Source organism: Seriola lalandi, unplaced genomic scaffold, assembly GCF_002814215.2.
Source record: "Seriola lalandi dorsalis isolate HSWRI2012SDOR001 ecotype SW California unplaced genomic scaffold, Sedor1 jcf7180002054303, whole genome shotgun sequence".
NCBI lineage: Eukaryota > Metazoa > Chordata > Actinopteri > Carangiformes > Carangidae > Seriola > Seriola lalandi.
The window spans coordinates 69,076-82,636 of NW_019524856.1; the positions used below are offsets into that span (position 1 = coordinate 69,076).

At 44.4% G+C, this 13,561-nt stretch overlaps 1 protein-coding gene across 2 annotated transcripts in view; it reads right to left on the bottom strand.

Moving 5' to 3' along the window:
- sgcd (sarcoglycan, delta (dystrophin-associated glycoprotein)) overlaps window positions 1-13,561 on the bottom strand; it is a 130,764-nt gene that overhangs the window by 54,563 nt on the left and 62,640 nt on the right. For both annotated transcript variants that reach the window (XM_023406329.2, XM_023406330.2), the window contains exons 3-5: window positions 12,328-12,429; window positions 4,574-4,661; window positions 2,292-2,411 (exon numbers count right to left, since the gene is read on the bottom strand). In XM_023406329.2, the coding sequence (XP_023262097.1) occupies window positions 2,292-2,411; window positions 4,574-4,661; window positions 12,328-12,429 (310 nt within the window). The remainder of the gene's footprint in view (window positions 1-2,291; window positions 2,412-4,573; window positions 4,662-12,327; window positions 12,430-13,561) is intronic.

Sequence of the window (13,561 nt, forward strand, 5' to 3'; positions counted from 1 at the left end):
TCACTAGTTGGAAAAAATGGCTCCTGACCTCCTGATGGGTCAGAGGTTACAAACCCATGTGTTTAAATAACGAATAAAACCTCTAGAACATTTCCATCTGATGGAGACATAAAAACACAGTCTTGGGTTTGAATATTTACAGGTAAACACGATAAAGCCTGAATAAAGAATAAATCAAGCTCCATATTTTCTTCTTCTTCTGTGTTTTATTTAAAGCGTTTAGAGCCTCCTCTGTGGGTCAAAATACACTTTCATCTTATTTACGTCGTAACAAAGGAAACAGCAAAAGACTGTAAAAGACTGTATATGGTGCCAGACCTCCTAACATGTCGTGACATGTGCATCCACTGCATCTTACTGAATAATCAGTGAAAATATTCCTCAGTCCACAGAGAAATGCACACAGCCTGTATTCAGAAACTGAGCCTTAAAACCCGCCGTCAGGACTTCTGGAACTTTGTGATGTCACAACAAAGCAGTCACCAAGCCCCGCCCACCTGGACCCACTATCCAAACTTTGCAGGATTTGGTTTCTCTGAGTGTTTAAACAGGACAGGTGTAAAATACGGGACCTTTAGGCTTAAATCTGTCACTTCCTGTGGGCAGACTACATTTCCCATCAGACTTTGCCTCGAAATTTTATAATCTCAGTCGCGACAGGATCGGTTTTGTTATTGTATGCAGATGCTCTGTTCACGCTTGTATTTGTCTTTTTCATGGTGAGCGAATTTTGCCGTCACCGTCCCCTCTGTTAACGCCGAGCCGCCCTCCCAGGAAATCATCTGTCTCTGCGGCGGCGGCGTCACTCGGAGACCGACCGGCTGCTGCAGTCAGAACAGCTCTGTCACTTCTTATCTCCTGTCATGAGCACAAAACTCATTTGTCTAAGGACTACATGTCACCTTCTCCCTGCTCAGTCCTGTTGGCAAACATGAGCTCTCCACCATCACGCACTTTACTGAGCCTGAATTCTCTCTCTCCCTCTGAAAAATCCTCTTCATCCTCTCTTGCTAGTTGTCATCTTACTCCTATCAAACACAAGTACTACCAGCACAGATCTGAGCCCTGCTCCCTTCACTACTGCCTGCTTATAATGCTAATATAAGCATTACATTCTTCTACTTTGCATTTATTCTATGTCAGGTTGACACATCACATCAGCTCACTCGCAGTGTGTGTGCAGTGTGTGTGGTGTGTGTGCAGTGTGTGTGTGCAGTGTGTGTGCAGTGTGTGTGTGCAGTGTGCACAGTTTCTATTGGAATTGGTAAAGTAACAAATTCCAGTTGGTAAAATGAGTCATAATTAAATTACACTTTCCTGAAGGAAGGGAAAAAAAAGTAATAACTATATTTATTCATCACCTTTCGAAGAGCAGGGACAGTTACAAAGTGCTTCACACAGGAGATAAAAAAGACACAGCGCAGTAAAAAAAATAAACCAGAATAAAAACTACGCAAAGGAAAATCTAAACAAGTAGTTCTCGAGCTGCTTTTTAAAGAGATCCTAAATCCCATGGGAGAAAGTTTAGAAGCCACAACCTCAAAGGTCTCCTTCAACTTTGAAGGTCTCATATTCTACACGTCCTGTGTTTTATTTTGAAGTGTTGATCCATAAGAAGATATATTTGTGGTTCATCTCAGTGTAGTTCTACATCTCCTCTCTCAGTCTTCTCTCCGGAGCTGTAGCAACAACAGGTCGGTCAGCCAATCAGAAGAGAGGAGGCTCTGAGCCTCTCTTCTGATTGGCTGACTGAGTGATCTAATAAAAATATAGCAGATTTCAGGTAAAAACATTCAGAGAAACCAAATCCTGCCAGGTTTGGATGGTGGGTCCACGTGGCCGGGGCTTTGCAATATTTCTCGGCTGTAAAAAAACAAGAGCGAATCAGACGCTCAGAGATCTGGAGCCTGGTCCAGTGACACCTGGGTTTATAATGGATGATTTGACAGACGAGACCATCCATTATTTTAGGGACAAAACTAGGAGGGGCAGAAATTATTATAGTTTTTATATTAATGATGTTTAGACTGCTAAATAAACCTGCCAGTTTTGAGGTTTTTAAAGAGACAAAGTTAAAGTTTGACCTTTTCACTTCACTACACAAAACATCTGAAAGATCCTTGTTGCCAACATCACAAACAACCACGACCAAACAAAACAACAAAGTCACAACAACAGGTGTGTGTAGCTTTGGAGAAACAAACATCCTCTGATCATCAGAGCCCACTTTGATTCCACACGTTGAATCCAGACAAGCAGATAGACTTTCCGTACTGCAACCGGTCACTCACCCATCACTCTGAGCCTCTCGGCGCCCACCACCACTTCCTGCTCGTCGGCGGAGAAAAGGAGCTTCCCAGAGGTGGATTTGACTTCAAACATCTTGCCTCGTGCTTTAAATCCACTGGATCCTAAACCGAACACACAGAAAGAGAGGAGACATCAAAGAGGAGCGACTCTGAGCCGGAGACGATTTCTTACTGAATTACCTCAGTATTTGAAAATTTAAAATGCAGCCGAGTGGAAGACATGCAAGGTGTTCTGCAGGACCTGCTGACTTTAGCAATAAGATACTTTCATTTTCTCATACTGTCTGTTCTGTTCAGGTGTCACAACAGTCAAAGATGGTGATGATGATAAGTGTTACCTAAATAAACAAGTGAAGTAATGGTGAACCAGAGAGCAGGTGTGATGTGTCATTGTATTATAGTACAGCGTGACGTACCACAGACTTTGAACTTTAAGCAGGAATAAGATGATGAAACGATGAAAACAAGAGTTAGGGTTAGAGAGAGAGTCAAGTGGTAACTCTACGAGTGACCCCCTTCTCACACTGCACATAACCACCTGATGCAAAGACCCTTTTAACAGCAGACACTTTGGTGTCACAGCAGGAAGGAAGGACAACTGGGCTCCATTCAGGGCGAGCCAGATCCAGGGTCCTGGTATTGTACATGCTGGCTCACTGTCATGGCGTACTGCACTGACGTTAGCCAGCTAACGCCACCAATATACCTAATGTGGTTGAATATACCAAAAAATTTAACAAAAAAACTAATTCTCACAGTGATTCTGTTGGTTTCAGTTGGAAATAAGCTGAAAGAAAAAGAACCGTCTTTTAATTCTGCAGAGTGGTGTTTAATGTTCATTTGAAGGTTGAGGTGGTGTAAGGACCAGACTGGGTGTTTTTGCATGTTTTAGTTATACGTTACATCATGTTACTTCCTTTAAGTATAAACATTTGATGAGAAATGAAAGTATCCTGAGGTTATCCATCAGAGGAAACTCCCCTCCTTTATCTTAAAGTTGTTCACAGTGTAGCAGAACTGTGAGTTTACAGTATATTGACGTGTGGAGGATGTGCAGTTTCAGCTGTGCCAGTCTCTTGGAAACATCAGCACTGTGACAGTTTATGTACCTGCTTTAATTTCACTAAAGTCTGACTGCATCCAGAAAGCTGCCACTCAACACGCCTCAATCCACGAGAGCAGAAGGAACAGTAACATTGAAAGGAATGAGCAAAAAAACTTTTGAGTGGTTTGTGAAACTATATCGTCCAGATGTGGCCTGTTGGTGAAAGAGGTTTCCATCATGAAGTGAGTGTATATTTCACTGAAAGTCTGCAGGAAACTTGAGGCTGAAGCTGCCAAAACAGTGAACGGTGTCTCGACAAAGACGAAGCAAGAAAATGTAGACAACTCCCTCCGACTCAAATTGCTTTGTCTCACGCGGCGGCAGAAAACACTCAGCGCCGGGGGTGTCTGATTGACACACGCGCAATTGATTCTGTCACTCTGCATCTGCGATGTGAAGTTCCTCCCAACACCAACAGCCGTTTAGTCATCGCATCTGAGATCTGAGAAGACTCCGTCCTCCTCCTCCTCCTTCTCTTTGGACCCAGAAGGCAAATGTCAGCACACTGTTTAACGTGAGAGACACTTCCTGTGCATGTTTGCACAAAGTGATTTCCAATTCACCAAAGACGGGCCGTCTCTATTACAGTGTGACAGGTGGAAAATGGGGGAATGCAAAGAAGGAGGTGTGACGGCAGAGTTACGGTGGAGCGATTGAGGCCACTACTGCAACAGTTAAAGATGAATTTATGACGTGCTAATGTTTAATCCAAGAAAGGAGGTAACGACTTCTGACAGTTAGAGCAGAGTCTGGGTTCTGACATGAATCTCTGATTGGAAATAACAAATATGCCACATGGGTTATGATTATTTCCTATTACCTTCCTTTAATCTTTGTTTCAACGTGAAGTTCTGGAGACTTTTACCTCATCAGACCTAAAATAACTATTCAAATGAAACAATCTGTAAATAGAAAATCAATGGTTCCAATAAACCTTCAAAGCCTCATCGTTCTTTAAAAAAAAAATAGGTAAGTGGCAATAAAATTTCTTCACTGACTAATGGAACATAAAAATCCTGCATGCTGTGCATCTGTTGCAGCTGATGTCGTCAGTGTTGTTAGATTTTTCTCATGTTTGATGTTTCTTTTTTGAGAAATGTGTTATATCAAAAAGAAAACATTAATAAAGTACATGAAAGCAGCTTGTGTTCCCTCTTACCTGTGACGAGTTGTGTGAGCAGCTGGTTGTTGCTGCCCATGATGTTGACGGAGACGTTTCTGGACGACTGCAGGAACAGCGGTCGGCCCTGTGGGGAGATGGGCGGGGTTATTCATTTAGTCTGTGGTGCAATGGTCATTAAACTATTCAAGTTTTATTTATTTATTTCTTTATTTTAAGAATAAGTGAAAGTACTGATGAGAACAAGAAAAAAATCATCTGTTGAAGACGAAACAAATGTGCACATACAGAATAAACTTCTATATTGTGTCTATAAGGGCTGCGCTGCCCTCGAGTAACCTCACTGACAAAATGTCTACCTGTAACCTAAACCTGACTTTAACCTTGACCTTGACCAGCCCTTTGTACCTTATCTTTATCTCATCAGAGTGTGTCTTCAAAACCACTGTTATCGGCTCATTCCTGATCTGCCGCCTCTGTGGTTCAAGTCTTGTTACATTCAGGCGACTAAGACGACCTGGTTACACTTCGGAAAAGTTTGAAAAGTTACTTAAATACACACACTTCTCTACAAACTACAACCAGGAGACCTGCGTACGTAGCCGTGTTCCACACATGAACACTAGAGGACATTATTGTAGATAACAGAGTAGCGTGTTGCTGCATATCGGAGGCTGCAGCTTCAAGACTTTCAGGTCCACATTTCTAGGACACTAGTTTTTTTGTGACACTGCCACCACACCGGGAACCCAGTTTGTTCTGAACATGCACATCGAGCAACACTAACCAATTCTCTACGTGGTGCTGTGGTGAAAAACTTAGTCAGGGTCCTAGAAAAAGGACTGCGGTCCTGAAAGTCCTGAAACTGCAGCCTGCGGAACTGCAGAAACATCTTACTGGCAAATAGAAAAGCTCCTTTGTTTGTTGTTGTTTAGTCTGTAGGTCAAAAGAAACCAGGATAGGAACTCATGCCGCAACCGTCCTTTTTGGTCTTTCTGGTCAACAGCAGACTCATCACCTGATTGGCTCCTGTGTTGACTTGGGGGCTGGGCTTATCAGCTGAACCAGCACAGAAGCAGAAGAGCACATAAACACAGAGAAACCTGCATACGAATGTACGACTTCACACTCAAACACACACAATAACTGTCCGAGTGCAGAGGCTTCAGCCTCCCGCTCTGTTTGATAACTCCCATTTTCCAGAGAGCCCCCGCACCAATCTGAAATGCTCATCACGTCGGACACTCAGCTCTTTCTGTGCCCGACTAATCTTCATGCCTCAGTCAACTTCTTAATTAGAGATAACGGCCTGACCATTGTGCTGCGCTCGCAGCCGAGGAGGGATATGCCTTGTGTGTATATTACTGATAACATTATGGCTCTTGCAAAACTTATTGAAGTTCCCACAGTAAATACAGCAAATGTATGATATACAAGCAAGAAGTTATTACAATAACAATGTGCTGTGAGCTGAATGTACAACTAACAGGAAGTTCGACGGGAGCAGATACATGAAAGGTGTTGCCATGACGACAATCACATCAACATGGACTTTGGCGTCATTTGAAGTTCAGAGTTTATGCAAGATTGTTTTTTTTTACAACCAACATGGCCGTTCATCTTCCTGCCACACAGACCAACTACCTGACACGTGTTACGCGAAAGAGAAATTTTCCGACATTTATTCCGAGCAGACTGTGTCTCACACCAGTGCACAATTACACAGAGAGCCCAGCTGTCTCGAGTGCTGCTGAGTAACAGAGTTGCTGAAAGCCACCCAACTGGGATCCAACTAAAACTTCCTTAACACTACAGTGAGGCACTTTTCTGATAAAGCTCCACTTTAGGGCCAGCAAATAAAAAAGAGTGTTAAGTGGAAAGCTGCTGAAAACACAGCAGATAGATGAGAAGAAAATAAGAGACCGGGCGCTCAGACAAGCCGAGGCTCTGTGGAAGCTCAGCACTGCTGTAGGCAACGACAGCTGACGGACGAGTGGCGGCTCGACGGCGCACTGCTGCATCAGAAAACAAGCCCGACTCATATTTCAGAAAGGGTCATTGTTAAAAACTGGAGTCTCTCTTTTTGTTACACTTGTTTCTGCAGTGATGTTGCAATTATGTGTTTGCTAAGCTTTGTCTTGAAAGTAGCCGTCTGCTTCGTGCGACATTACAGCCTCATTGCATGTCCCAGTTAACTGTAGCTCTAACAATGTAAACAGCGACAAAAACATATGCAGGCAAAGTCATGTCATTAACGCACCAATAACGTCATCCACCTGCGCTAACGAGCTCCAGCCTTGGTCTTTCCCAACGCAACTCATGCTTACGACAGATTTACCCACAGCAGCGTTGTTTCTCATCGGCCGTTTCACTGTGTCATTAATTAATTTAATGCTTAATTTCAATTGGTTGGTTTGTAGACAGTAGCGCTACAATTTACATTTGCCCCCTTACACACCTCACATGCAACGCAGGTATGGGTCTCTGCTCCTGAATCTTCAGCTGATGGATTTGTCTCAACACCTTTTCAGATGGTTTTTTAAATTTCACCTCATTTCTCTCACAACGTTCAACTTTCGCCTGCACGCCTCAGCGCTGACGACACACTGCGCTCTCATTATTCTCTTATTACCTGCAGCTGTGGTTAGCTCAATCATACAGAGGAAGCGAAGGTGTGTTTGTTTTTTGTTTTTTTTACTGAATTCAGGTTGTGTACGTGAAAAACATGGAAGCTAATCTGTCAATAAAGAAGTAAACAGGGAATATGGCTTTAAATGTCTGGAGTCACATGGTCCTGACGTCAACCAGTCTTTTCATGAATGAATCCATTCATTCACTTATTCATTTGTAAATTCATTCATCCATCTAATCTATCCACTTCATCTGTCTCCTTTTCACATTAAAGAGCAACAGTGAAGTGTTGGACCAACATTGTCACACCAAGAAAACTAACCACGACACATTGTTCACATGACATATAACTTGATGTACAGTGTTACACAGACACTGTTTCTGGCCCTGACTCAGCTTTATGATCGTTTTGGAGGATGTTGTTGAAACCTATTGAATTATACAGAGAAGTTATTTGCCCCTGTCGTTTACCCCCCCCCCCCCCCATCCTCACTGATGTAAATGAAGTAGACAAAACAACAGAAACAGAAACAGCTGTCAGTGCAACACAATACAGCTCAACAGCAGCTGAAACTACAGCCTCTACAGTTGAATCAGCAGCTCTCTAAAACAGTTTCACTATAACCTTCATGCAGGAAGATTTACTGCAGGACTGCATTAGTTTGAGCAGGTCGTTCCTAATAAACTGACACCTGAGTGTATCCGCTGTAGTATAATATGGCCTCGCTGATTCAACTGTACTTAAAACTGCTGAAATTAGCCGGGCTCCGAGCTCGATGAGAGGCATGCTGGGTAGACAGGGGGCTGGTAATGAGATGCTACTTGGCTTGTGTAACTCTGACATGTTGTTGTTCTCCACAGCATGAGACTTGAGCTTCAAACCCACCACAACCACGGAGTAAAGCGTGAATACATTTCACAGCAGCCTCGCTATCGTTCCATCTCTGCTCACGCTGTTTATCCTGCCACAGTCTCTGGAAACGCCTCAGAGAGGCTGCTGCAGGTCTCCTCTGGGGCTGTTTGTGTACAGTACATGCGTTTAGTTTGCTGTTGTGTGGCGCTTCTGATCCCGTCTGCCTCTTCCTCACTAATGCAGCAGACCATATTACTACCGGCAGGAGGCCTCTCACACAGAGAGGAGCAGGGAAAGGGAAAAAAAAACGAGAGAGGGGAGTTAGAGGGGAGACGGGGAGACAAGACGTGAGGACCGGAGTTGGTTATAGAAATATTCATCGGAGGCAGAGCTGCTCCAAACGCTCAGAAACCTCCCTGTTTGAATTAAACCTCAGTAAGCTGAGCCAAAGGACCAACTGTCAGCAGCAGAACATCAGCTCTCTCAGAGAATCCAGAAGCCTGGTCTGGTCTCATCAAAATATATCTATAGCTTAGTGTCCGGGCTCACTTTGTTAAAGGGCACTGGGTAGAGAGGAGGCTGAGCCTCTCTTCTGATTGGCTGACTGTTTTCTGAGTGATCCAATAAAAATACAGCAGATTTCAGGTAAAAACACTCAGAGAAACCAAATCCTGCAAGGTTTGGATGGTGGGTCCAGGTGGGCGGGGCTTGGTGGCTGCTTTGTTGTGACATCACAAAGTTCCAGAAGTCCTGACGGCTGGTTTTAAGGCTCAGTTTCTGAATACAGGCTGTGTGCATTTCTCTGTGGACTGAGGCTTTGATACTTTCACAGTATTAATATAGAAGCAAGACCTGATCTATCATCACACTACACATGGACACACACCTTTACACTATATGGAACTTCAACAGAGGAATAACTGCAGCGCAGCAGGGTTTTCCTCCGTTTAATTTATTTATTTTGTTCCGTCTGTCTCTCCTCTGCTGGACTGACCACTTCCAATCCCATCACCCCCTCCTCTGCATTACTATTCCTCTCACCCTGTCTGCTAAAGCTACCAGCCATCTATCCTGTTTCTGTCCTCTTGTGTTTATATCTCCCTCTGCTCAACTCTTTTGTATCTTGTCTCTCCTCTTGCCTTTTCATTTTTCTATTCTTTTAGTCTTTTTGGTATTCACGTCCTTTCTACATCTCTCAACCAGTATTTTCAGGCAAATATTTAGCTTTTACAGTAGCAGGAGAAATCATTTCTATTTCATGAGCAAAGATGAATACAACAGCCTGCAGCCATCTGCAGTGTGCTAAAACATCCTAGCATTATTATTCTGTATTTTTATTTTGTTGATAACCGATGATCATGAATTGGCTCGCACCGAAACACAACCTGTCTAAACGTGGCGCCACAGAGCTGCTGTCATCCATAGCTGTCTCTTCGCCACGCGGTGAGACGGGCACTTCATTTTAATATGAATATTTTACCGTGCCATAATATCACACTGCGAACATGTTGTGCTTGTTTGAGTCGGTGCTGAACTTGGCCGCCTCCTGCGCGTCACCGCCTGTCAAAATACGCTCGCTGGCTTCCTATCTCTCTCATTCTAATTCAGTCCTCCTCCATCTGTCTTTCTGTTTCTGTCTCTATTACTGACTTCTTCTCCTCCACTCTCATCCCTCATCTCCATCCCCCCATCCTCACTGCGCTCTCCTCGTTGCCTCTCTCTCTGCGCTCCCATCCCCATCCCTCATCCTCCCTCTCAGCTTGCGTAAGGTCCTAGACAGCAGAGATAAAGCACGCTGCTCTCTTGCATTATCAAGCTATCCGTCCACTACCTGCACACAGCCATTATTACTGCAAGAGTTGAAGAGACAGAGGGGGAGAGAGCGCCTATCACTTTATCGTGCCCATCTCTCCGTTTCTCTGACATCTCCAAGGCTTGGATCCTCCTCCTGTAGTTGTTAGAAGGAAGGCGGGAAGCTCCTCAGAATGTTAATGTGTAAACAGGACCCACCGGGAGACCTCAGACACACTCTGCAGCAGGATCGGTAAACCCCAAAGATTCCCTGCGAGAAAACTGATGCTGAAGTTGTGGCCCCGAGCGGCACGCTGGAGATGGCACGTTAATAACGCTGCCAAGGCTGTTGGCTGTTGTGTTCGTTTTGCTTCCCCCACTGAGACCATCTGGTCTGAAACAGGTGCACCGTTGGGGCTATATGGTGTTTGTCATGATGTTGTGTTTTCTTGTCTTGTTATGATAAGACGTGACATGAAATTACATGGCACAACAAGTCTGGTTATGATACAACATGACACATAATGGCATGACAGAATCGTCTCCTCCCGTTTCATCTCGTCTCTGTATGACACGACACCATACAACACAGCTTGGCAAGTCGCAGCAGAGTTTTATTCATCCTGATGAGATGTATTCACATGAAATGATACGTTTCTCTTGTTTTGTCTTGCAATGTTATGGCATTTCTAGTTGTGATGATTTCTAAATATTTTATTCATGCCTTGACATTTGTCACACTGTAACTGCAAAATCTTTCCAAAGACCAGACAGTTTTTGATTTCCATAATACCCCCTTTTTAACTTGATGGGCATATTCACGCTCCTGAGAGGATGAACCGTTTTGATTTTAGAAACTGTACGTCATAATCTCAGTGGTAGATTTTCTGGGCAATTTCATCCTCCAAAAATGTGCCATCCATCCATCTTCTGCTGCTGCTTGTCCAGAGTCGGATCGCGGTGGCAGCAAGTCAAGCAAGGAACTCCAGACGTTCATCTCCTCAGCAATGTTTTCCACTTCCTCCTGAGGGATCCTGAGTCGAGTCCAGGCCAGAGGAGAAATGTAGTTTCTCTAGCGTGTTCTGGGTCTAACCTCGGGGGAACAAAAGAGCAGCAGCTCTACTCCTACCTCCCTCCAGATTCCTGAAGTCCTCACCATGTCTACGGCCCAGCCACCTTACAGAGCAAACTCATTTCTGCTTGAGGAGACCCCCAGGGCCAACCAAGCTCCAAAGGCCTCAATCTTCATCTTTACCAGCCTCCGTCACCGCTGGTGTCCATCAGCAGGCCAAACTCATTACATGTTTGGGTTTACCAGGTATTGTCCGGCAGCCTCCCCCGCCATTTCATCCAGCGCTGCACCAGGTCTTTTCACCCGATTGTCCAAGACGTACGGCCTCTGATCTGGTGATATGACCGAACATTCAGATTCTCCAGCCCTTAGTCCAAGAAGGCTGGACACTCTGAATTGTTGTTCGGACCTATGGTCACGATCTCTGGGAAATGACCATAAAAACAGGACTGCTGACACAAGTGTTTTACTGGACAGGTATTTGGGCTCGGTCTTTGGACCACGGTGGGGCGCTTGGACTACAGCTCAAAAGAATCGCCACCCTGTGGAGATTTCCTGGACATACTCGACTACGAGGAGACACAATAGCAGAGCCAGAGCACACTAGACAGACTGCATATCCTATCTGACCTGGAAACGCTCCAGTATCCCCCCAGGAGGAGTGGATGGAGAATAGTACATTTTGGCTCCTCGGCTCAGTCTGCTGACACTATAACCTGAGCCAAAATATGAAGCAGAGAATGGATGGATGATTTTCGGCTACCCTTGTGAAAAACTTCGGTTTAGTACCTTACCTTCAACAGAATCTGAATTTAATCCTTTTGCTAAAGCAACATTTAGACACTTGATGGAATCAGTGCATGTTGTGAATTCAGGCAGAGTGTCAGCTCGTGTAGTTTAATGCTTCCAGTGCGAGTCTCAATGGGGACTGTGTTTTTTTTTTTTTTTGTCCAAGGTGTAAGATGTTGCCTTCAGGACTCTAATTCACACTCAAAGTCATTAGACACTCATCTCCTCACACCACTGCACTCTCTCACTTCATACTGAGTGTCGTCATTCACACTGTGTCTCGCAGCTCGCTCTATGTTTCGCTGCTGTGGCTCATCAGCACATGAGAAAAAAGAAATACATTTGGAAGTCATTTACACATTTACAGTTTTGTGTTAATTTGGGAAATGCTACATGACACTGCTTCTGTATATAACACTCACACACCGCTAATGTGATGATTACTTATGCTGGTTTGAACTGTGAGTGCAAAGACTGCGTCAGTGCTAAACATGCTAAACTCCAAACACAAGCTGACAAGAGTCAGAGTGGAAACATCACAAATGTTATGCCGTGTAAACTCTGCTGGTCACATTCTTTTCTAATGTGTGTCTGCCTCAAATAAAAAAAATAGCAGGGGTGTGTAGTTGTGAGTGTGTCTTCCCGTGTGTGACTCACCGGTTTGGACTGGATTTCTTTGGCATAGAGGGGTTGGAGGAACTCAGAGTCCCCCTCCAGTTTCAGGCCCTTCTCTGTTATTCTGAGGTTGCCCATGCCGTCCTGCGAGGAACAAAGACACAGTCACGATTAGTTCATACTCTCCTCTCTTTTCAGGGACCATCGCCATCTGTATACGGTTAACACAAATCACTGATTCCAACAACATCGTAGGATTTGTATCTTTCAATAAGATGGTGGAAACTTTCCTTTGCACATTCTGCACTCACTGTCATGTTCATGAAACCAGTTTAGAGACGACTTCAGCTTTGTGACACGGAGCATTATCCTGCTGGAAGTAGCCATTAGAAGATGGTAAACTCAGCAACAACCAGTCCAGCCGTTCTCCTCTGACGCTAGAGACTGTGTGAAAATCTCAGGGAATGTTTTACATTAACAGAAGCTCCTGACCTGCATCTGCAATGTTTTGATGCCACGTGATTGGCTGATTGGATAATTGCATGACTAAGCAGGTGTACAGACGTTCCTAACAAAGTGCTCAGTGAGAGTTTGGCCCATTTCCAATCCGGCCTCTACACCCTCCCTTTTACCCACTCTCACTCTGTTTGCACATTTGTGTGGATGGTCCAACACATTGAGTGTCGTTCCAAACTAATGACCCTTAAGTGGGAGAGGGTTACAAAGCCCTCCGACACCGGAGATCACAAACCAGACTCCCAGACCAGTGCAGCATCGCTTTGCCAACTGATGTGAGTTCTGTGTATTTATTTTCAAAGGGTAAGTCATATGATAAAGTCTACATGGGACTTTTCTTATTGAAGAAATGCGAGTGGTATCCCAAAGCTTGCTGGTGTATTTATACCCCACCCCTTCATGAAAAGACCCAGGAAGTTCTGCTGTTTGGAGAACAAACTGAAGGTGAATTTAAGTGAAGCTTGACTTGATTTTCCAGATTTTTTTTGTTCTATTTTTAAGACCAACATCAACATCAAGAGTGAGTCAGTGCAGAGCTGGTGGGCAAGCCGAGACTCTTCACTCTCGCTTCGTGTATTTCCTGCCAATATGATGCGCAGCCATGAACATGACTCGCTGGCTGTGTCCAACACCTGCCAGTTTATTCCTGACACCTGCAGGTCGATAACAAACACCTGTTATTTATCGATGTAGCGAGTCGGCTGCGTGGGGGAAACATTAAACGTATAATCACGCACATCCGACGGCGTGAGGAAAGATG